The sequence below is a fragment of the Coregonus clupeaformis genome, chromosome 9, assembly GCF_020615455.1.
Source record: "Coregonus clupeaformis isolate EN_2021a chromosome 9, ASM2061545v1, whole genome shotgun sequence".
Lineage (NCBI taxonomy): Eukaryota > Metazoa > Chordata > Actinopteri > Salmoniformes > Salmonidae > Coregonus > Coregonus clupeaformis.
In genome coordinates this window covers 5906728-5930914 of record NC_059200.1, presented here as the reverse complement: position 1 = coordinate 5930914, position 24187 = coordinate 5906728, and the positions used below count along the sequence as shown (strand labels likewise).

Genomic DNA, 24187 nt, shown 5'->3' with positions numbered 1-24187 from the left:
CACATTTTCAACTCTACTGATGTTTTTCTCGCAAAAAATACTGCGTTATATATGTGCCCACTCTGGTATTGACACTTGTGTTCTAGCCAATAGCTCGCAGATAGAGTGTGGGTAGGCCAGCCTACATGATGAAATTATCTATGATCATGTCACCAGAATAAGACCCTCAATATTTATTGGAACGGAGCATCAATTGAGCTCATCACCTTGCACTTTCACCACCCTGTGAAGTTAATCATAATTTATTTAATCTGTAGCGTAATAAACTGCATGCTTTCCCGACTAGTCGTAGTCGGAGGACCACATAACATGATATCTGTCATGACTTCCGCCGAGGCTGCCTCCCCTCCTTGTTCGGGCAGGATTCGGCATTTGGCGTCACCGGCTTACTAGCTACTGCCGATCCATTTATCATCACTCCATTTGTCTTCAATCACACACACCTGGTCCTTATTCCCTCATTAGTCATGGTATAAGTGTTCCCTCTGTTTCCTTGTCTGTGTGGGTGATTGTTTATTGTGGAGGGTTGTGAAGCTCGGTGGAGCTCGTGTATTGTGTATCAACGGGAGTATTTTCCCGTGTGCCTTGTATTTTCCAGTGCGCCTGTTTTGTGCCCTGGAGTGTGTTTGATGCATTTCTGTGTAAACCTGTATTTTGCGGATTAAAGCCTGTTATTCGGTGATTTACCCTCCTGCACCTGACTTCTTCAACACCACCTCATCACAGAATCACCCAACTTGATTATGGAGTCAGCGGGAGAGACGCACATGCCTGGAGTCGTGGAACGGGTCCAGGAGCATTCAACTATGCTAGCCAGCTTGGGTGAAGCAATGGGTCGGCTTCTTCGGGTCATCCAACGCCTGGAGAGGAGAGAGCCCGATCCGTCGAGACCAGCTGGTCAACCGGATTCCGCCACCTACACCCCAGCACCTGGAGGAATCCAGATATCCCGACCAGGGGAGTTCGACAGGACAGCGGCGCTGTCCAAGGATTTCTTCTCCAACTGGAGCTCTACTTCTCCAGCTTCCGGCCGGTTCCATCGGAGCGAGAGAAGGTGTCCGCCCTCATCTCCTGCCTCTTGGGGAAAGCCCTGGAGTGGGCCAACGCGGTGTGGAACGAAGGAGGAGCCGCGTAGGAGAACTACAGGGAGTTTGCTCACCTCTTCCGGGCGGTCTTCGATCACCTGCCCGAGGGTCGAGAGGCGGGCGAGCGGCTGGTCCACCTGAGGCAGGGGACGTGGACTGCACAGGACTTCGCATTGGAGTTTCGAACTCTGGCAACTGGGTCCGGGTGGAACGAGCGGGCCCTGATCGACCAGTTCCAGTGCCATCTGCGAGAGGACGTCCGACGGGAGCTAGCCTGCCGTGACACCATGTTGTCCTTCTCGCAACTGGTGGACATGGCCATTCGTTTGGACAACCTGCTGGCAACCAGAGGACGTCCTGGAGGAGGTCTGCCCGTTTCCATCCCGGCCGACTCGGATCCAGAACCGATGGAGATGGGTGGAACTGCTAGCCGAGAGAGCGGAGGACGACAGCGCCAGTGCCACGTCAACGCTCTTCTGGGTTTGGAGGCGGCAGGCAGGGCACTCTCGCATCACCCCAGGTATCGAACACCCACACTCGTTCAGAGCCCTCTGCTGCGCACTGTAAAATACTTGTCTCCTTTCCTGAGCACATGGATGTTGTCCAGTGTAAGGCGCTAGTCGATTCAGGCGCAGCTGGGAACTTTATGGACAGGGCATTCGCACACCGTATAGGCATTCCATTGATTCCCCTATCCATTCCATGCCCCATCAGAGCACTTGATAGTCGACCATTAGGGTCCGGGTTGGTTAAGGAAGTTACTGCACCAGTCACCATGATTACCCAGGAGACTCATTGTGAGCAGGTTACTTTTTCCATTATTGAGTCTCCTGCTTTCCCTGTGGTATTAGGTATCCCTCATGGCCGCAGAGGGTTCTCACGGGGTGGTCGCGAGAGTGTCAAGGTAGGTGTCTAGGTGTTTCCGTTGGTGCCACCACGGCAGAAAGTCCAGACAGTACCTCCACCGTGCGTATTCCCCCTGAATACCTCGATCTGGCGCAAGTGTTCTCTAAAACGCAGGCTACTAAATGGCGCGATAAACCTCCGGGTAGACGCTGTACCTCCCAGGAGTCATATATACCCCCTGTCACAGGCTGAAACGGTGGCTATGGAAACATATGTCACCGAATCCCTGCGCCAGGGGTATATACGTCCCTCCACTTCACCCGCCTCCTCGAGTTTCTTCTTTGTGAAGAAGGACAGAGGTCTGCGCCCGTGCATTGATAATCTACCACTGAACAGGGAGACGATAAGATTTTGTTATCCTCTCCCCCTCATTGCTTCAGTGATTGAATCAATGCATGGGGCGCGCTTCTTCACCAAATTAGATCTCAGGAGTGCGTACAACCTGGTACGTATCCAAGAGGGAGATGAGTGGAAGACAGCATTCAGCACAACCACGGGGCATTATGAATACCTGGTGATACCCTATGGTCCAGGACCTCTATACCAGGCGGTGTCAGAGGAAGGCCCTCAAAATTGTCAAAGACTCCAGCCACCCTAGTCATAGACTGTTCTCTCTGCTACCGCACGGCAAGCGGTACCGGAGTGCCAAGTCTAGGTCCAAAAGACTTCTCAACAGCTTCTACCCCCAAGCCATAAGACTCCTGAACAGCTAATCATGGCTACCCAGACTATTTGCACTGCCCCCCCCACCCCATCCTTTTACGCTGCTGCTACTCTGTTAATTATTTATGCATAGTCACTTTAACTCTGCCCACATGTACATATTACTTCAACTACCTCAACTAGCCGGTGCCCCCGCACATTGACTCTGCACCGGTACCCCCCTGTATATATAGCCTCCCTACTGTTATTTTATTTTACTTCTGCTCTTTTTTTCTCCACACTTTTTTTGTTGTTGTTTCATTTTTACTTTTTTGTTAAAAAATAAATGCACTGTTGGTTAAGGGCTGTAAGTAAGCATTTCACTGTAATGTCTGCACCTGTTGTATTCGGCGCATGTGGCCAATAAAATTTGATTTGATTTGGTTTGATGAATGCTTTCTCAGTTTTCCAGTCCTTTGTGAATGAGGTGTTTCGGGACATGCTTGGTCGCGGTGTAGTGGTCTACATCGATGACATCCTGGTGTATTCCGCTACGCACGCCGAGCATGTGTCCCTGGTTCGCAAGGTGCTGGCCCGACTGTTGAAAAATGACCTTTATGCTAAGGCAGAGAAGTGTATGTGATATGATGAGGGTATGAGCCCATTTCATATGAGTGTGTGTAACTATGTTAAAGTTAGTAAGGATGAGTGGTTCTGGGTGACTCTAAGTCTGGGGTAGTAAATTCCAATCTGTCCAAGGAAGATAGTGGAGTTTATGTTAGAATTATGTACGGAGGGAACGTCCTGCTTGGGGGTAAGAGGTCATGACATAGAAGGGGAGTGCTCATTGACGATGGCCAGATGTGGTTGAAGAAATGTGTAACCAAGAGTATAAAAGATGTGAGATTTGTGTATGTGGGCAGTTCAACTGAAAAGGGGGCAAGGCTATGTCCGTTTGTTAGATGAACCCACAGGCTCGTGATCAAATAAATACTTGGTAAAATCTCCACAGAATGTCTAAGTGAATTCTTGCCTCTTGAACTTCTCAATACCAGAAACTCATCATAACAGTATGTTTTTCCAGCAGTCCGTCTCCTTCCTTGGATACCGCATTTCCACCTCAGGTGTGGAGATGGAGGGAGATAGCATTTCAGCCGTGCGTAATTGGCTGACTCCAACCACGGTTAAGGAGGTGCAGCGCTTCCTTGGCTTTGCCAACTATTATCGGAGGTTTATCCGGGGCTTTGGCAAGGTCGCAGCTCCCATTACCTCCCTGTTGAAGGGTGGGCTGTCCCGGCTCCGCTGGTCTGCTGAGGCTGACCTGGCCTTCAGCAAACTGTGGGGTCTGTTCACCTCAGCCCCAGTACTGGCCCACCCCGATTCATCACTACCGTTCGTAGTGGAGGTGGATGCGTCCGAGGTTGGGATAGGAGCTGTCCAGTCTCAACGATCGGGTACGCCATCCAAGCTCCGCCCCTGTGCGTTCTTTTCGAAGAAGCTCAGCCCGGCGCAGCAGAACTACGGCGTTGGTGATCGGGAGCTGTTGGCTGTTGTCCGAGCCTTGACCGTGTGGAGGCATTGGCTCGAGGGGGCAAAACACCCTTTCCTCGTATGGACAGACCACCATAACCTGGAGTACATCCGGGCAGCGAGGAGGCTGAATCCTTGCCAGGCCAGGTGGGCCCTATTCTTCACCGGTTTGATTTCACTCTATCATACATCCCGGGGACGAAGAACGTGAAGGCAGACGCGCTGTCCCGGCTGTATGACACAGAGGAGAGGCCCAGAGACAACACTCCCATACTGCCGGCCTCCTGCATTGTGGCGCTGGTAGTATGGGCGATGGACGCGGATATAGAGCAGGCATTACGCACGGATCCCTCTCCACCTCAGTGTCCAGATGGGCTACAGTACGTGCCTGCTCTTATCCGTGATCGTCTGATCTACGTCACCCTCCTCTGGTCGCCCAGGTATCGGCCGTACAGTGCGCTGCCTGACTGGAAAATACTGGAGGCCTACATTGGCTAAGGACGTGAGGGTGTATGTCTCCTCCAGCTCAGTGTGCCCAGAGTAAGGCACCTAGGCACCTCCCAGATGGTAAATTACAACCTTTACCAGTTCCACAACGACCATGGTCTCACCTAAGTGTTGATTTTCTAACTGATCTTCCCCTCTCCCAAGGTAACACCACCATCCTGGTCGTTGTGGACCGCTTTTCTAAAGCCTGCCGCCTCCTTCCTCTGCCCGGTCTCCCCACGGCTCTGCAAACTGCGGAGGCCCTGTTTACACACGTCTTTCGGCACTACGGGGTACCAGAGGATATAGTGACTGACCGAGGTCCCCAGTTCACGTCCAAGGTCTGGAAGGTGTTCATGGAACGTCTGGGGGTATTGGTCAGCCTGACCTCTGGGTTCCACCCCGAGAGTAATGGGCAGGTGGAACGGGTAAATCAGGACGTGGGTAGGTTCCTGCGGTCCTACTGCCAGGACCGGCTGGGGGAGTGGTCAGTGTTCTTGCCATGGGCAGAATATGCCCAGAACTCTCTCCTCCACTAACCTAATGCCTTTCCAGTGTATTCTAGGTTACCAACCGGTTCTGGCACCGTGGCACCAGAGCCAGAGCTCCTGCGGTGGATGACTGGTTTTGGCGCGCGGCGGAGACGTGGGATGCTGCCCACGTTCACCTCCAACGCGCCTTGCGTCGTCAGAAGGCCAACGCTGACCACCACCGCAGTGAGGCCCCCGTCTTTGTACCGGGGGATCGGGTCTGGCTCTCAACCCGGAATCTGCCCCTCCGCCTGCCCTGCCGGAAATTGAGCCCGCGGTTTGTGGGGCTGTTCAAAGTCCTGAGGAAAGTCAACGAGGTCACTTATAGGTTATTACTTCCCCCTGATTACCGTATTAACACCTCGTTACATGTGTCTCTCCTCAGGCTGGTGGTAGCTGGTTCGCTCCAGGAGGCTGAGGTGCGGGAGGTCCCTCCACCTACTCTGGACATCGAAGTGGCCCCGGCGTACTTTATCCGTTCCATCCTGGATTCGAGGCGTCGGGTGGGGGGCCTTCAGTACCTCGTGGAGTGGGAGGGGTATGGTCCGGAGGAACGGTGCTGGGTTGCGGTGAGGGATATCCTTGATCCCTCCATGTTACGGGATTTCCACCATCGCCATCCGGCTCGCCCTGCTCTGCATCCTCCTGGCCGTCCCCGAGGCCGGGGTCGGCGCGCTGCTAGAGCCGCGCGTCAAGGAGGGGAGGGGGGCTGAGGCTGCCTCGCCTCCTTGTTCGGGCAGGTTTCGGCGTTCGGCGTCACCGGCTTACTAGCTACTGCCGATCCATTTATCATCACTCCATTTGTCTTGTCTGCAATCACACACACCCGGTCCTTATTTTCTCATTAGTCATGGTATGTTCCCTCTGTTTCCTTGTCTGTGTGGGTGATTGTTTATTGTGGAGGATTGTGAAGCTCGTGTATTGTGTATCGACGGGAGTATTTTCCCGTGTGCCTTGTATTTTCCAGTGCGCCTGTTTTGTGCCCTGGAGTGTGTTTGATGCATTTCTGCGTAAACCTGTATTTTGCGGATTAAAGCCTGTTATTCTGTGATTTACCCTCCTGCGCCTGACTTCTTCAACACCACCTCATCACAATATTGCGTGACTCCAAGTTTATTTAGATATGATAGTTATTATATTAATATATGCGCATAAAAGCGTTTCCACCGACATTACTCGCATAATTAATTTTACAGACACAAAAAGATCCCACCTTTTCTAGCTGGAAAGTTTACAGACAAATGTTCTATTTCCATCATGCCTGTCATTACATTTTTTATCCGACATGTACTTTACTCCCATTAAAAGGTTGGATGGAAACGCGGTTAGCGTCCGACTCTCGGCTGTCACAGATGCATCTCCCCCGACTACACTCCTCGACTGTCGTCTACAGTCTGTTGCTTTCACCTTACCTCTCGAACGAGCCCATTGTCTATGTGTGTCTGAGAGGTGTAAGTAGGTAGTGGCAACCCGTCATTCAGGGCAGGTGGGGCACAGGCAATTTTGCATGTTATTTTGGCATTAATACGTTAATGGCATTAATCCGTGTCACAAAAAAAATAAAAAAACATTTTTAAAAAACATATCAGTTTGCAAACAATGTAAAAAAATATATGATTGAGTTAATAAAGTCACATACAAACATGGTCTCTTTTTTGTTTTCTTGAGTAAGGCAGCTCCAAAATGCAGGTGTTTCAGCCTAGCTCAGAGCTTTCTGTGGTGGTGGGGCAAGCCAGCAGAAAATAGGAGCGTTGCGCCGTGATTGGCTCAGTGTTCTCACGGGGACACTACCTCACCGCCAAGTCCTTAGTAAGGGTAGATATCGAAAATTCAAGCCCTTTGGGTCCTGCCATAGAGTTACATTAGAAGTGCCCTTCCAATAATGTGCAAGGTCATTGACCACAGATAAAATGACGTCAAATCACGTTATATGTACAGTAGCTTTGATTGGACTGATAATGTCAACATCTTACTTTCAAAATCTTAGCTAGCAGTCATCATGAATCAAGTCGACAATCTACTGGCAAATCCTTTTAAATCCTTGTCATATGAAGAGAAATTATAGAAAAAACGTATCAGTGCTCATCGGCCATAAACATTACACAACAAGTTGGAAATCGCAAATTCAACAATGAATGGTTTGGAAGGAATCAGTGACAGTGGCTAACTGCAAGCATTGCAACTGGGAAGTCGGGAATAAACGAGCTCAGACAGGGAAAATACGCTTTGAACGGTCATTCAACTCGGAATTGTAAATCCGGCCTTTCTCTTTCTTTGATGACAAAATTTGCCCACGAAGGACCGCCGCGCCACCTTCCTGTTCAAGTGAGCACATCACAACAAGGTGAGTCCAAAAATGTCTTATATGCTGCTGCATAAATTATGTAATATGCCGGGGAGATATGTATACTGTAGCTAAAAAAGTAAAACTAAGTGTATGTTGTGTAGTAAGCTGTTAGTAGCCCATGTGCCTCACCCCATGTGTCTATTTTCACCTCTTAATATCGCCTACTGTTCTGACTCGGTGGTGCACTGTAGCCTATAACCTGTTTTTGAGAAATGTAATCATCGAATATTGTAAGAGATTTCATTGTCTGCTTATACACTCTAAAAAATAAAAGGTTCCTGGAGTATCCTTTAGGGGTTCTTCAAATTGAAACGGTGGGCGAACCCCTATAATCTCTTGGAAGAACCCTTTAATAGGGTTCTTCAAATAACCCCTTTTAATGGATCCTCAAATAACCTTTTGAAGAACCCTTTGGGGTAAATTTTTTAACTACCCCCATTATTATTATTAATAATAATAATAATAATAATAATAATAATAATAATAATAATATGCATAACAATAACACAATATTTTAGATGTCAGTGTTTATTATGATTTTAGTGGTAAAGCAGAATAAAAAAATCAAAATATGAGGTAAACTCCCAGCAGAGCCCTAAGTCCAATGGGTATATCCTCTGGCGTGTTGATGTTCTCCGTATCCATAGCCAGAATGATTTTGCAGTGCATGGTGATCAAACAGGTTTCCTGTTATATTCATCAGAGGTGTAGGGAGGGTGAAGTCTGTGAATCCAAAAAATTATAGTTATACATATGATTAACAAAACATGCACATGACAGTATTCATACCTTGGTTTTTGTGGAAAATGTGAATGAAAAAAACTGTTTTAATAATGGTTTTCATACACATACCTTGTCCATAATGTAGAGGCCTATGGGATTTTCATTGAAGAGTTAAGGGAAGATGATGGTACATGTGATCTGCATAACATACCAATTGACATACCTTTGTATGCCTCCTCGTCTCTATACCTGCAGACACAGACACAAAAGTGAGCAGTTCAGTCATCTACACCCAATACAGCTAGCCTTCATATTCTTATAGCATACATATTCTTACCTCTTTGTTGATTGATGTACATTGAATTGTGTCCATTTTCTGTTTCAGAAAGATTTGCACAAATATGACAATTTAGATGGTATCATCATAATACTCCTGAGTGGCGCAGTGGTCTAAGGCACTGCATCGCAGTGCTAACTGTGCCACTAGAGATCCTGGTTCGAATCCAGGCTCTGTCTCGGCCGCGACCGGGAGACTCATGGGCGGCGCACAATTGGCCCAGCGTCGGCCAGGGTAGGGGAGGGAATGGCCGGCAGGGATGTAGCTCAGTTGATAGAGCATGGCGTTTGCAACGCCAGGGTTGTGGGTTCGTTTCCCACGGGGGGCCAGTATATAAAAAAAATATGTATTCACTAACTGTAAGTCGCTCTGGATAAGAGCGTCTGCTAAATGACTAAAATGTAAATGTAAAAATAAAACAATATCAATATAGATCATATAAGGGACAAACCTTACCTTAAATTGAGGAGATCTTTACATTTTTCAGTTAAGTGCCTGCACCTGCTGTCCTTTCAAATTCAAATCCAAATGTTTCAGTTGGGCAGTTAGTTGGTGGGGGTTCTTGCAGGAACCTAAGGGGGTTCCTTGATTAACCCCACCTCCTATGGGTTCTTGGAAGAACCTTTTGGGTGCAATTTTCAGTGCCAAGAACCCTAAGGTTCTTCGAAGAACTTTGAGGATCTTAGAATAACCCTTGTTGAACCCCTAATTTTTAGAGTGTATGCCCCCTTTATTTATCCTACGGTTCTGACTTGGTGTACAGGGAGAACACTGTAAGAACGGCCCATGTTCTGAATTATTTCGCTGTACATTTCAAAAGTGCTGAACAAATAGCTATTGACTACGTCCGTCCTGGCTCGCTCATTAATGTCTTAATCGAATGTCACGAACGTTGAGACGGGTCGGACCAAGGTGCAGCGTGAAAAGCGTACATGTTTATTCACCCAATAAACATACAAACCAAAACAAGAAACAACGTAACGTGAAGTCCAAAGGGCTATACAAATACCAGCCTACACGGAACAAGATCCCACAACTAAAGTAGGCAAACAGGCTACTTAAGTATGATCCCCAATCAGAGACAACGAGCGACAGCTGTCTCTGATTGGGAATCACACCCGGCCAAACATAGACACACAACCTAGAACTGAAACATAGAAATAGACTAACTAGAACGTAAACATAGAATATATAACATACTGTAGAAACTCACACCCTGACCAAACCAACTAAAGACAACAGGCCTCTCACGGCCAGGGCGTGACATCGAAATTACGGATTGCCTCTTATCCGCTTGTCATCCCCCTATGCCATAGTTTGTACATCTCAATTGTCAGCAGAAACCACATTTGTTTAACCAAGTCAGCCATATCAGCTATGTTTTTTTAAAGGCAGTAAATGAGGCTAAATGAACTGTTTCACTGCCAGACAAGGCTCCACTGATAGCCAGTTGTAGCAGTGGTACACTCAAAAAATTAGGGGTTCAACAAGGGTTCTTCTAAGATCCTCAAAGTTCTTTGAAGAACCTTAGGGTAATTGGTACTGAACATTGCCCCCAAAAGGTTCTTCCAAGAACCCCATAGGAGGTGGGGTTAATCCAGGAACCTCCTTAGTTGGTGGGGGTTCTTGCAGGAACCCAACTGAAACATTTGGATTTGAATTTGAAAGGACAGCAGGTGTAGGCACTTAACTGAACAATGTAAAGATCTCCTCAATTTAAGGTAAGGTTTGTCCCTTATATGATCTATATTGATATTGTTTTATGATGATACCATCTAAATTGTCATATTTGTGCAAATCTTTCTGAAACAGAAAATGGACACAATTCAATGTATATCAATCAACAAAGAGGTAAGAATATGTATGCTATAAGAATATGAAGGCTAGCTGTATTGGGTGCAGATGACTGAACTGCTCACTTTTGTGTCTGTGTCTGCAGGTATACAGACGAGGAGGCATACAAAGGTATGTCAATTGGTATTGGTATGTTATGCAGATCACATGTACCATCCTCCTCCCTTACCTCTTCAATGAAAATCCCATAGGCCTCTACATTATGGACAAGGTACAGTTGAAGTCAGAAGTTTACATACACTTAGGTTGGAGTCATTAAAACTTGTTTTTCAACCACTCCATAAATGTATTGTTAACAAACTATAGTTTTGGCAAGTCGGTTAGGACATCTAGTAATTTTTCCAAAAATTGTTTACAGACAGATTATTTTACTTATAATTCACTGTATCACAATTCCAGTGGGTCAGAAGTTTACATACACTAAGTTGACTGTGCCTTTAAACAGCTTGGAAAATTCCAGGAAATGATGTCATGGCTTTAGAAGCTTCTGATAGGTAATTAACATAATTTGAGTCAATTGGAGGTGTACCTGTGGATATATTTCAAGGCCTACCAAACTCAGTGCCTCTTTGCTTGACATCATGGGAAAATAAAAATAAATCAGTCAAGACCTCAGAACAAAATGGTAGACCTCCACAAGTCTGGTTTATCCTTGGGAGCAATTTCCAAATGCCTGAAGGTACCATGTTCATCTGTACAAAAAATAGTACTCAAGTATAGACACCATCGGACCACGCAGCTGTCATACCGCTCAGGAAGGAGATGCATTCTGTCTCCTTGAGATGAATGTACTTTGGTGCATTAAGTGCAAATCAATCCCAGAACAACAGCAAAGGACCTTGTGAAGATGCTGGAGGAAACAGGTACAAAAGCATCTATATCCACAGTAAAACGAGTCCTATATCGACATAACCTGAAAGGCCGCTCAGCAAGGAAGAAGCCACTACTCCAAAACCGCCATAAAAAAGCCAGACTACAGTTTGCAACTGCACATGGGGACAAAGATCGTACTTTTTGGAGAAATGTCCTCTGGTCTGATGAAACAAAAATAGAACTGTTTGGCCATAATGACCATCGTTATGTTTGGAGGAAAAAGGGGAAGGTTTGCAAGCCGAAGAACACCATCCCAACCGTGAAGCACGGGGGTGTGGCAGCATCATGCTGTGGGGGTGCTTTGCTGCAGGAGGGACTGGTGCACTTCACAAAATAGATGGCATCATGAGGAAGGAAAATTATGTGGATATATTGAAGCAACATCTCAAGACATCAGTCAGGAAGTTAACGCTTGGTCGCAAATGGGTCTTCCAAATGGACAATGACCCCAAGCATACTTCCAGAGTTGTGGCAAAATGGCTTAAGGACAACAAAGTCAAGGTATTGGAGTGGCCATCACAAAGCCCTGACCTCAATTCTATAGAACATTTGTGGGAAGAACTGAAAAGGCGTGTGCGAGCAAGGAGGCCTACAAACCTGACTCAGTTACACCAGCTCTGTCAGGAGGAATGGGCCAATATTCACCCAACTTATTGTGGGAAGCTTGTGGAAGGCTACCCGAAACGTTTGGCAATGCTACCAAATACTAATTGAGTGTATGTAAACTTCTGACCGACTGGGAATGTGATGAAAGAAATAAAAGCTGAAATAATCCATTCTCTCTACTATTATTCTGACATTTCACATTCTTAAAATAAAGTGGTGATCTTAACTGACCTAAGACAGGGAATTTTTACTAGGATTAATTGTCAGGAATTGTGAAAAACTGAGTTTAAATGTATTTGGCTAAGGTGTATGTAAACTTCCGACTTCAACTGTATGTGTATGAAACCATTATCAAAACAGTTTTTTCATTCACATTTACCACAAAAACCAAGGTATGAATACTGTCATGTGCATGTTTTGCTAAACATCTGTATAATTACTTTTTTTGGGATTCACAGACTTCACCCTCCCTACACCTTTGATGAATATACAGGAAACCTGTTCGATCACCATGCACTGCAAAATCATTCTAGCTATGGATACGGAGAACTTCAACACATTAACATCAACACTTCAGAGGATATACCCATTGGACTTGGGACTCTGCTGGGAGTTTACCTCATAAAAAATATATATATATATATATTCTGCTTTGCCACTAAAATCATAATAAACACTGACAACTAAAATATTGTGTTATTGTTATGCGTATTAATAATAATAAATAATAATAACTAACCCCAAAAGTTTCTTCAAAAAGTTATTAGAGGATCCATTAAAAGGGTTCTTCAATGAACTTATAGGGGTTCCCCCACAGTTTCAATTTGAAGAACCCCTAAAGGATACTCCAGGAACCTTTTCTTTTTATTAGAGTGTAAGGTGTTGGGACTGCTCTTGGGACACTGCTGTTGGGATAGATTTATGTAGGCCCTAACAGTTTGTGGTTAGTGTTGTGTTGTGTAGTGGCTTTGCTGGCATGCATCCCACATGTTTTTTTGGGGGGGCCCACCAAGATTGACATGCTAAAATCACCACTGCAAGTAGCTGTAGGTCTTTTTGAAGTGGAACAGCTTGTTTTGTGTACAAATGGTTGTTCTCTGATCAGTTAGTGATGATATGAAAAACAAAAATAAAACTTTTCTGGACAAGGTAATTTCTTATGAAAGTAGTGTGTATTATTACCTCCATTCAGGAGGTACATGGGAAATGTGTGTTACGTTTTATTGGCAACATTTTACATTATTTCCAAATGATTTACTCTCTTTGAGTCAATGAAGAATTGCTTTATTGTTGTTACAGTACTATAGTGGCAATATAAAACCTTGATTTGAGGTAGGTATTGTTTGAGTGTTTGTTATTTCAAATAAATGACAGAATGTTTGAATTATTATTCATTCATGGGCACCTCCTTGTCATTTAAGCACTTATTTATCTAGGCAATACAATTACACTCACTGATACAGGTGCATCAAAGCTGGGACCGAGAGACTGAAAAACAGCTTCAATCTCAAGGCCATCAGACTGTTAAATAGCCATCACTAGCCGGCTACCACCCGGTTACTCAACCCTGCACCTTAGAGGCTGCTGCCCTATATACATAGACATGGAATCACTGGCCACTTTAACAATTGAACATTAGTCACTTTAATAATGTTTACATACTGCTTTACTCGTCTCATCTGCATTGCTTGCTGTTTGGGGTTTTAGGCTGGGTTTCTGTATAGCACTTTGTGACATCTGCTGATGTAAAAAGGGCTTTATAAATACAATTTGATTGATTGATTGATTGATTGATATGTATATACTGTATTCTATTCTACTGTATTTTAGTCAATGCCACTCCGATATTGCTCGTCCTAATATGTATATATTTCTTAATTCCATTCTTTACTTTTAGATTTGTGTATTGTTGTGAATGGTTAGATACATTTTACATTTTTTACATTTTAGTAATTTAGCAGACACTCTTATCCAGAGCGACTTACAATTAGTGAGTGCATACATTTTTCATACTGGCCCCCCGTGGGAAACGAACCCACAACCCTTTCGTTGCAAGCGCCATGCTCTACCAACTGAGCTACAGGAAGGCCAAAATTACAACCCAATGTTTATATTTACATTTTACATTTTAGTCATTTAGCAGACGCTCTTATCCAGAGCGACTTACAGTTAGTGAGTGCATACATTTTTCATACTACTGCACTGTTAGAGCTAGGAACAGAAGCATTTAGCTACACCCGCAATAACATCCGCTAAATATGTGTATGTGACCAATAACATTTGATTTGATTTTATATGAGGGATGATGGTGCTATAAAAGTCGATTTCATAAAGAGAAGAGATGATAAAAGTGTAGGCCAGTTTTTTATCGTTGAAGCAAACGTTTGCTGAATCAAAAAATACTCTTGGAATTGAATAACATTTTTTCGGCAGGACTCTTTTGGAAGAAAGAATTTGATCGTACATACAAGTTTGTCTGAGGTTTGTCTACTGAGAAGGAAACATTCCTCTGAACTACTCCTCCCACAAACCCCTCCACTTAGTCTGACGCGCCGAAAACGGAAGTTGGTCGGGGAACTCCGGTCATCACTAGTTACCCCAGCCACAAAGTCATAATTATGGCTAAACCCCGCCTATTTACACAATTTCTCTTCTTAAAATCTGGTTTTAAACCTAACACTAATCTTAACCACACTGCTAACCTTATGCCTAACCTTAACCTTAAATTACGACCAAAAAGCTTTTTTCCCCACATTAATTTGTACGATATAGTCAATTTTGATTTTGTGACTGTGGTAGCTAACTAAAGTGACAAATGGGATCTCCATTTTAAAGTTAGAATCGCGTTTATGTTCATGAAGATAACTTTATAATGAAGTGAGTATAAGTGACCGACTATGTGCTGTACATTTTGTATCGACTGTACCTATTATCTAGTTACTCGCGTAGGTGTAATGTTAATAGTGATCATGTGAAGATATCTAACTAGCTAGCAAGCTAACTAGCCAGCCACTAACTTTACTTGGACATCAGTCAACATGGCTAACGTTATCTTGCTAATAATTTGCCACTGTTACTAATGTTAACGTTATATAAATACACCATACTATTCATAATAGCTGCTAGCTAGCTAGTCAGATGGTATGTAGTTACTCATGGGGTAAAAAAAAAGCTTGGCCATGGATGGTCAAGACAGGATCAGCAGAGAGAAGGTTCTGTATTCTATTGCATGTTAAACTCTATAATTTTGTCCCTCTCCATCTCTCCCTCCTCCCGTCCTGCAGTCCCCTGACCAAGGTGAAGCTGATCAATGAGCTGAATGAGAGAGAGGCCTCACTGGGGGTCAAAGAGACGGTGTCATGGCACTCTGAGTACAAGGACAGCGCCTGGATCTTCATCGGTAAGAGGCGGTGCCAGAGACACCTCTGCGATTGAATAGGATTGAGCCAAACCGTTGTATTATAATCTCTCCACACCATACTAACAGCCAGAAGGTTGGTGTTTAGGTTGTACTGGCAGCTCACCAGTTGGTGGCAGCAAAGTATTGGCTTGTTTATTCACAGTCAGTGGCTTGCCCTCTAGTCTCTCACCACCAGAGTTATAAGCCTGTTTTTGACCTTGGTGTTTCTGTTGTAACCTGCAGGTGGGTTTCCATATGAGCTGACGGAAGGTGACATCGTCTGTGTCTTCTCTCAGTGAGGCCCATACATATACCCTTTCCTCCCATCTCTCTACTCACTCACCCACCCCTTTCTCTCCCCCTGTCCTTTCTGTCTCTTGTTTATCCAATTGCATGTCTCTTTCCATCCTTATCTTCCACTCTTCCCTCTTAACCTTCCCCCTTTTCATTCTGAATAAATCAATAGTTTTTTTCTCTGCATTAGATTGATTTTTATCCTGCTTAATGTGTGTCTGCAGGTATGGAGAGATAGCCAACATCAACCTGGTGCGTGATAAGAAGACGGGTAAATCCAAAGGCTTCTGCTTCATCTGCTACGAGGACCAGAGGAGCACAATCCTGGCTGTGGATAACTTAAACGGGATCAAGGTAATGAACAGCAATCACTCACAGCTGAGAGAGAACAAGAGAGAAATACATTTTATGAGACTAAACCAGTAAAATGCATAAATGAAGGTTAGACGTTCCAAACGCTTTGTGACTGGCAAAATACTTGTAAATTACTGTACCTCATTTCATTGTGTTGCTATTTGTGTCTCTCTCTCTCTTGGCATCTAGATAAAGGGGCGGACCATCCGAGTGGACCACGTGCTGAACTACCGCCCTCCCAAAGACAATGAGGACATGGACGATATCACCAAGCGCCTAAGGGAGGAGGGCTGTGCCCCCAAACTACCCGACCCTTCATCCTCCGAGTCCGAAGAAGAGGAGGAACAGTACGCTGTACCAGTGAAGAAGCCCAAGAAAGGTGAGGGGAGACTACTGGAGGCCTAGATGGTACATGTCTGCTGCTTGTCATTCCTAGAGAAGTTTTGACTAAAGTAGACTTTAATTGGCTGTCAGTGTATCTCAAATAGGTGTCTCAGTCATGTTCGTATCATCTGCTCTTACCTGACCTCAATCAGTCTTTCCTTTCATCTCCAACCCAGACAAGAAAGAGAAGAAGAAAAAGAAGGAGAAAAAGGAGAAGGCGGCTCTGAAGGAGGAGAGGCAGCAGAGGGAGAGGCTGGCCCAGACTCCCCCTGGGCCTGCCCTGACAGTGAGAATGAAGCAGGAGAAGGAAGACCTGGGTTATGACAAGTACAGCCAGCGGGGGGCGGTAGAGGTGCGGCTGGGGTCCAGGGAAGAGAGACCAGGGCCTGGGGCAGAGCCACGGAACCCCCGAGACACACACAGGCAGGAGGACGGAGGGTTCCGAAATCGCCATGGAGACCAACGGGACGGGGAGAGGGATAGGTCCAGGGAGGATGAGAAGAGGAGAGATGGGATGGGGGAGAGGAGAGATGGAGGACTGCAGTTGGAGAGCAAGAGGACAGGCAGGGAGGAGGGAGAAAACCAAGACAGGGATAGAGCAAGAGACAGAACTAGGGAGAAAGAAAGAGAGAGGGACAATGAGGGGAACAGAGAGCGAGCGCGAGACCGGAACAGTGATAGGAATAGAGACAGGGAGAAAGACAGGGACAGTGATAGGAATAGAGACAGGGACAGTGATAGGAATAGAGACAGGGAGAAAGACAGGGACAGTGATAGGAATAGAGACAGGGAGAAAGACAGGGACAGTGATAGGAATAGAGACAGGGAGAAAGACAGGGACAGTGATAGGAATAGAGCCAGGGAGAAAGACAGGGACAGGAATAGAGAGAGACCAGTCCAGTAAGCACAGAGAAAAACAGTCGGGAGAGAGACTACAGGAAAAAGTAACAGAAGTTCCATGGTTGTAGACAAGACAACTGGACTGAGTGAAATCTTACCGTCTTTCCCTCACTATAGAGAATCAGCAAGGAACTGGGACCATGGAACTAACATTGGTTGTTGTATTTTCTTAGTTCGTCATAAGCCATATCAAGCCTGTTGATTCCATATTATGTCATGGAAAGAAAAATGTGGAGACTGAGCTGTACAGTGGATGATGACTTGAGCCATGAGATGATGTCCTCCATGACAACAGCTTAGTCGACATCAGCAGCAGAGTAAATGGGAACTGGATTTCTAATGGATTGCCACCCTTAAACCGCTGTACACTGTTTAATTTGACATGTTGATTTACTGTTGTAAATAAAAATGACATTTGCTTTTGTAGAAAATACTTGAGATTTGCTTTCAAACAAGAGAGACAGATGCCATATAAATAACATTTTATTTTTTCAAATGGATTTCAAGTGAGAGACCAAAATAGTAATGGTAACGCAAGATAGGAGCTTCCTCTTGGCTTCAAAAATAGAGGTCATTTGGGTGAAAAGAAAGAGAGAGAAATAACCTCCAAAGATATAACATTGACTGTCCAAAACAACATGACACAACATGTAATTCAGTGAAGAACCAACTAAATATTTGAGAAAATTTATAATTCCGACCAAACAGAGCATTTACATGATATCCCTAGCCCATACCTGCTTACCAGGATTTTAACTGCAATTCATCCATATTGCTGAACATCACGCTAAATTATGTTTAAAAGCCACATCAACATAGTTAATCATCTAGCAAGAGAGAACAAAGCATTGCTTCAGAAATATATTCCATGAATAAATTAACATTGTGTTAAACATTAAAGGGGAAAGAAAAAAAGAGGTAAAGCATACTCTGTCTGTGATCATCAGCCATTAAATAAACTATTTCATTCCAACCAAGAGGTTAAGCGTGTGAAGGAGCCTGTCGATCGTTGGCATTTGAAACACAGTAAATGTAATCAGCTCTATTCATCTCATCACACAAGGGCTCCAATGAAAATACCAAACTGGGGTACAGAGACAGAGGACGAGCCACCATTTTGGCCTCAGTAGATAGATAGGAGTTAATCTCCCTGGGTTAACCGTTCCTTATCCTCTCGAAACTCTCCCAGTGGGGGGCCAGGCAACAGAAAGGCCACACTCACTTAATCACTGGGATTTTGGTCACCACCATTGTTGTTGTCTGGCTGCATGAATAGATCCTCAATGCTATGCTATCCTCTAGTCCAGTTTATGCTATTTGTTAGTTGCCTAGGTGGTGATGTACTAGACAGTTTTCTATGAATTCCAGGTCTGCGCTTCACTGGTCAGACTGGGCTAGAGGTCAGAAGTCAATTTCTGCCTTGACCTGGGCCCCAGATTAACAGACACTTAGCCAGGCTGGGAGGAACAGGAGAGGAGAGCGTTGCGGTTTCCCAAATATATATATTTTTAGTTAGGGACATAACTGCAATTGAAAGGGGTGTTTTGGAGCGTGGAAGTTGGTGCAGTTTAGCACTATGTGATGCAATAAAGTTGAATATCATGCAAGCATCATATTTAACTGGGTTTTGACCAAGCCTCTGTTAAGAGAGAATAATAATGAACAAAAAAACTAGTTCAGGTAGAGACAACCCAGATATTGACCTTGTGTCTTGGTTTTTAAACTCCTCCACACTATATAGCCTCAAAGGTTTCTGACTGTATAGGAATACATCAAACAAGCAGGAAAAATATTTTGCCATTACAATTACCAACACTGATAATATCAACCCCCACAATTTCCGGTTTACAGAAAACAAACGTAAAGAAATACAGAAAATCAGCTCTGATCATAAACTGTAATGATCACATCTCAATCCACAATCTGACACAGATGACGCAGTCCATTATGGCTTTCCAGAGTTGAAAGTAAGTTGTAAAGAGTATCTATCACAAAGAAGAAATTGCACCCATATATCTGTTATAGAAACCTCACAGGATTTGGCAAGACTCGGGAGGAGAGAAGTATTGGGCCTGCTGTACAAAAGATGTCTTTGACATGTTTACTATGAATGTACTGAATCTAAAACACTTGGGTTGTATTTCCCTGAGGTACGTCAAGAATGTGTGTACTTTTCAGGGTTGTAGAAGGATTATAGATGATTGACAGGTGGATGAAAATGCCTCTGAATGTGTCAAGAACTGCAATACTGCTGGGTTTTTCACACTCAACAATTTCCCGTGTGTATCAAGAATGGTCCACCACCCAAAGGACATCCAGCCAAGTTGACACAACTGTGGGAAGCATTGGAGTCAACATGGGCCAGTATCCCTGTGGAACGCTTGACACCGTGTAGAGTCCATGCCCGACAAATTGAGTCTGTTCTGAGGGCAAAAGGGGGTGCAACTCAATATTAGGAATGTTGTACACTCAGTGGATATCATACGTATTTCAGCCACCTTGGATTTCTTCACATTTTATTGCTTTACAAAGTGGGATTAAAATGGATTTGTCTTTTTTTTTTCAACGATCTACACAACATACTCTGTAATGTCTAAGTGAAAAAAATAAACACATTTCTTAAAAAGTAATGAAAAATAATATACAGTACCTTCATTAGATAAGTATTCACCCCAAGTCAATACATGTTAGAAACAATTTTTGCAGCGATTACAGCTGTGAGTCTTCTTGGTTTAGTCTAAGAGCTTTCCACACCATTATTCTTTTCAAAATTCGTCAAGCTCTGTCAAGGTTTTGGGGGTCATGGCTACACAGCAATTTTGAAGTATTGCCATATATTTTCAAGCAGATTTAAGTCACAACTGTAACTTGGCCACTCAAGAACATTCACTGTCTTCCTGGTAAGCAACTTCAGTATAGATTTGGCCTTGTGTTGTAGTTTATTGCCCTGCTGAAAGGTGCATTTATCTCCCAGTATCTTGTGGAAAGCAAACTGAAGATGGTTTTCCTCTAGGGTTTTGCCTGTGCTTAGTTCCATCCCATTTCCTTCCTATCCTGCAGCTCAGTTCAGAACAATGACTGTGTCTTGGTGGTTTAATACATCCACAGCATAATTATTAACTTGACCATGCTTAAAGAGATATTCAATGTCTGATTTGTTATTGTTACTCATATACCAATCACTGCCCTTCTTTGAGGCTTTCTAAAAGCTCCCTGATCTTTGTAGTTTAATCTATGCTTGAAATTCAATACTTGACTGAGGCACCTTACAGATGTTGTATGGGGGACAGAGGAAGGGGTAGCCATTCAAAAATCATGTCAAATCTATTATTTCACACAGAGTCAATGTAATTTATTAAGCCAAATGTTACTCCTGAACTAATTAAGGGGGTGAATACTTATGCAACGACTATATTTGAGTTATAAAATATTTATTAATTTGTAAACATTTGTAGAATTATTTTCACTTCGACATTGAGTATTTTGTGTAGAATAATGACCCCCCAAAAAAATCACAATTAAATCAATTTCAATCCCACTTTGTAAAATAATAAATCCAAGGGGGATGAATACTTATGATACCCACTGTAATGACAGCCTAGGTATTCATTAGCATTTCTAAGACTGTGTTCATATGACAGTACCTGCAAAGGATGTCTATGTGCAACTGCCATTGTATGTTTAAAGTAGCTGTCCAGTGTTTCCAGATTTCTATTAAATATTTATATGATCTATAATTAATCACAATATGAGTGAAATAATGACCACATTTTGGAAGGGAAACTAAGTATGTTAAAAAGCAGCTTTGTGTTTGAATGGTGTGGGTGTATACCGGTCAATAAAAGTATTCATGACAAGTAAACAGCTGATTGGCCAGCTCAGCCAAAAACATGACGTCATCCTCCATGATGAAATAGCAAGCATTTTTTTTTAAACGGGTCTATTTCAGATACGTTTTTGAAGTGTTTTTTTTTTCTTCAAATTTATGCTTTGGCCACAATAACAAGTATAGGACGAGTCAACAACATTATTTGGGTATGAGTGAACAGATTATGAGCTTTTAAAAGTGAGATTTTCCCTGGACAGTTACTTTAAGTTTGATGATAGAATGCTTATGAATGTTGATAGATGTTTGTGTCAGGTAATGGTGATGTAAACCTAAAGGTGTTTTCAATTTGCTAAGTGGAAACAAATGCACCATGAAATCCTGAAATCTAATTTTGTGGACAGCGTCTCTGCCTTAGTTTTCACTGATTTGATCTCCTATTGCCCCATTAACAATACATTAATGAAATGCCAAAATATTATCATTATTATTACTACTACTATTATTACTGATGAATGTGTTCGTTTTTCATGACCGTGTTTTTCTTTCTGCTTGCATGTTGTATTGATATTGATGTGTGTATTTTCTGTAATTTATGTAATTCAGGGCTAATCTGTGAAAGAGACCTTGGGCTCAGTATGACTCTGATAAAAAATAAAAAAATGACTGCAGTTCTCGATGACTCATGGCAACTGATCATGATAACTGTAGAATTAAAGGCTTAAAGTCCATCTTAGGAAAAGGTGACTGTCACAGTTAGCATTTTTTGCTGACATTACAGATCAGCCATTGTGATTGCAGAGCTGTGCTGCCCAAAGGACTGTGTTGGCAGAAATGTCTGTCCAGGCAGTGGGTAAAGCAGGGACACTGACCACTGGAGTAGAATATCAGGTAGTTACAACAGCTCAGAAAATAACTGAAAAACCTCTGTACAACAGTTGGAGTAACCGTGAACACATAAATACTGCTCAAATTAACAGAATACAGAATCTCCTCATACTAGCTTTTAGAAAATATGGTCATCCAACATTTACATATTTCAAATATTTATAAGAAAGACGAGAGCAGTGGAGCAGAGGTGATCGGCAGAGGGTGTTTCTGGGTATACTGCAGGGGTTTATGGGTAAGTAGTGGGGATCCCTCCCCCCACACTGGACATCAGGAGAGGGAGCAGGAGAGGACTGTTGGGTTACAGACATATCCGTGGTCGACGTCAGAGGTATTTCACGGAAAAGTGGGTTCTTGTTCAGTTTGGTTGTTTGGTTACTATGATGCCAGGTGAGGGCGAGGTACATGGCTGGAGTACTATGGGATGCCCATTTCTACCCACTTTGTCACGGAACTTTGCCCCGAAGTCCGCTCAAACCGAGAGTCTGTTCAAGACACTGAGGGTTGGTCTGAGTGAGTCTGAGTTAGTCCTCAGAGATGCCCTCCCAACGCAGGGCATGCTAGTTAGGTTACGTACAAAAGTAAGGCTGCGGTGGGTTGACTGACCAGAGAGGAAAACTACCCCCATATTACAGTATATCAGAGCATAAAATAACTGAAGGTAAACCAGGTTCAACGATTTCAAGAGAATTGTTACACTGAGGATCAAATAAGAAGAAAATGTGTGTATTTACAAATGCGTGCCTCCGCCATAGTTCTCTGTTGGTAAAGAGTGGATGCAGAGAAGAACACAGCATATATAATCCCAACTGTGGTGGTACTGTAAAACTTGCTCCAGAACCTTCTCAGTGCTTTACAAACTTTTTGACAATAACCTAATCTTCAGGCAAACATTCAAGTATTCACAAACTCACACACACACACAGACACACAATAAATGTGACTTGACTTGTGCCATGAAGTAAACATAATGCTATCTTAAATATGACATGACACCTCGAGACCTTGGGACTATCTGCGCAAGCATAGTTCTGAGATATTGAGCATCAAAGTTTCACATCCCAGATCTCAGAACTGTTTTGTATTGAATTATTCTTTCTTAATTAATGTTAATCACATTTGTTAAATTTTGTTGTTGTAATTTGAGTGAAATACCCCTGCCACTGAGGTTTTCGTATTGATATAGAACAAGACAGAAACAGCAATGCCTCTCCTAAGTGCCTAAAACATGCTCTAATACACCTGTATTTATTAGTTTTTACCTTAAATTATGGCCCTTCTTCTGAAAAAGTGGTGAAAAAAATCAATTTGAAAAAGAGGACCAGAACCTATGATATGAATAATCAAGGACTTGGGACTATAAGGTTCTATCTGCAAAGCCTATAGTTTTGAGAGAGTATTTTTCAAGTCCCAGATCTCAGAACTGTTTTGTGATTTCTTCCTCTCATGACTCAATAAGTAGATCACCTTACATACAATTATTTTTGATTGACAACCCAGCATTGTGTGATTGGATTGCAGATAGAACCTTATAGTACCAAGTAAAAAATGTGTTTGCGCAAATAGAACTTTGTTTATTCATTTTTTTCATCGTAAATATCTCACATGTAAAGAACCACCAAAAGAGCAACTATCTGAATAGCTAATTTTTGACCAAAATGTAAGATAGAACCTTATAGTCCCAAGGTCCGGTCTTTCATTCATAGAATTTAAATGAAAAATTACCATACAAAAAGGCATGGGACTTAATGGTTAGCAAACAAGCAAACCTTCGATCAGTCAGGATATAAGCAACAGAACTTGTGACTTTGGAGAAGTAATGTGCCTTTGTTGTTTGAGAATGTAAATATTCAACTTCAGTTTTTACTTTTGTTGTTTGTATTGTCATACAGACTCCATGTGAATAACTAGAGTTTCACCGAACAGTGCTTATGACAGGTTTCTTAACATGCTTACGATTGCATTATGTAACAATTATGATACGTTATGATGAGAGCCTATGACCAAAACATCTAATCTTTCTTTATTCTACATGCTGGACAGACATGCAGTCTTCTGCTTACAACCAGGATCAATCACCTGAGTGTACAAAACATTAGGAACACCTGCTCTTTCCATGACAGACTGACCAGGTGAATCCAGGTGAAATCTATGATCCCTTATTGATGTTACCTGTTAAATCCACTTCAATCATTGTAGATGAAGGGGAGGAGATGGGTTAG

At 43.3% G+C, this 24187-nt stretch overlaps 1 protein-coding gene across 1 annotated transcript; it reads left to right on the top strand.

Annotated features, from left to right (window-relative positions):
- The first annotated feature begins 14598 nt into the window (after positions 1 to 14598).
- On the top strand, positions 14599 to 17914 carry LOC121573619 (RNA-binding motif protein, X-linked 2). Its single transcript, XM_041885730.2, is given in 6 exon segments — positions 14599 to 14796; positions 15204 to 15319; positions 15563 to 15614; positions 15838 to 15967; positions 16157 to 16346; positions 16528 to 17914. Coding segments are annotated over 6 exon segments (1419 nt in total). The 5' UTR covers positions 14599 to 14791; the 3' UTR covers positions 17454 to 17914.
- Positions 17915 to 24187: the final 6273 nt, after the last annotated feature.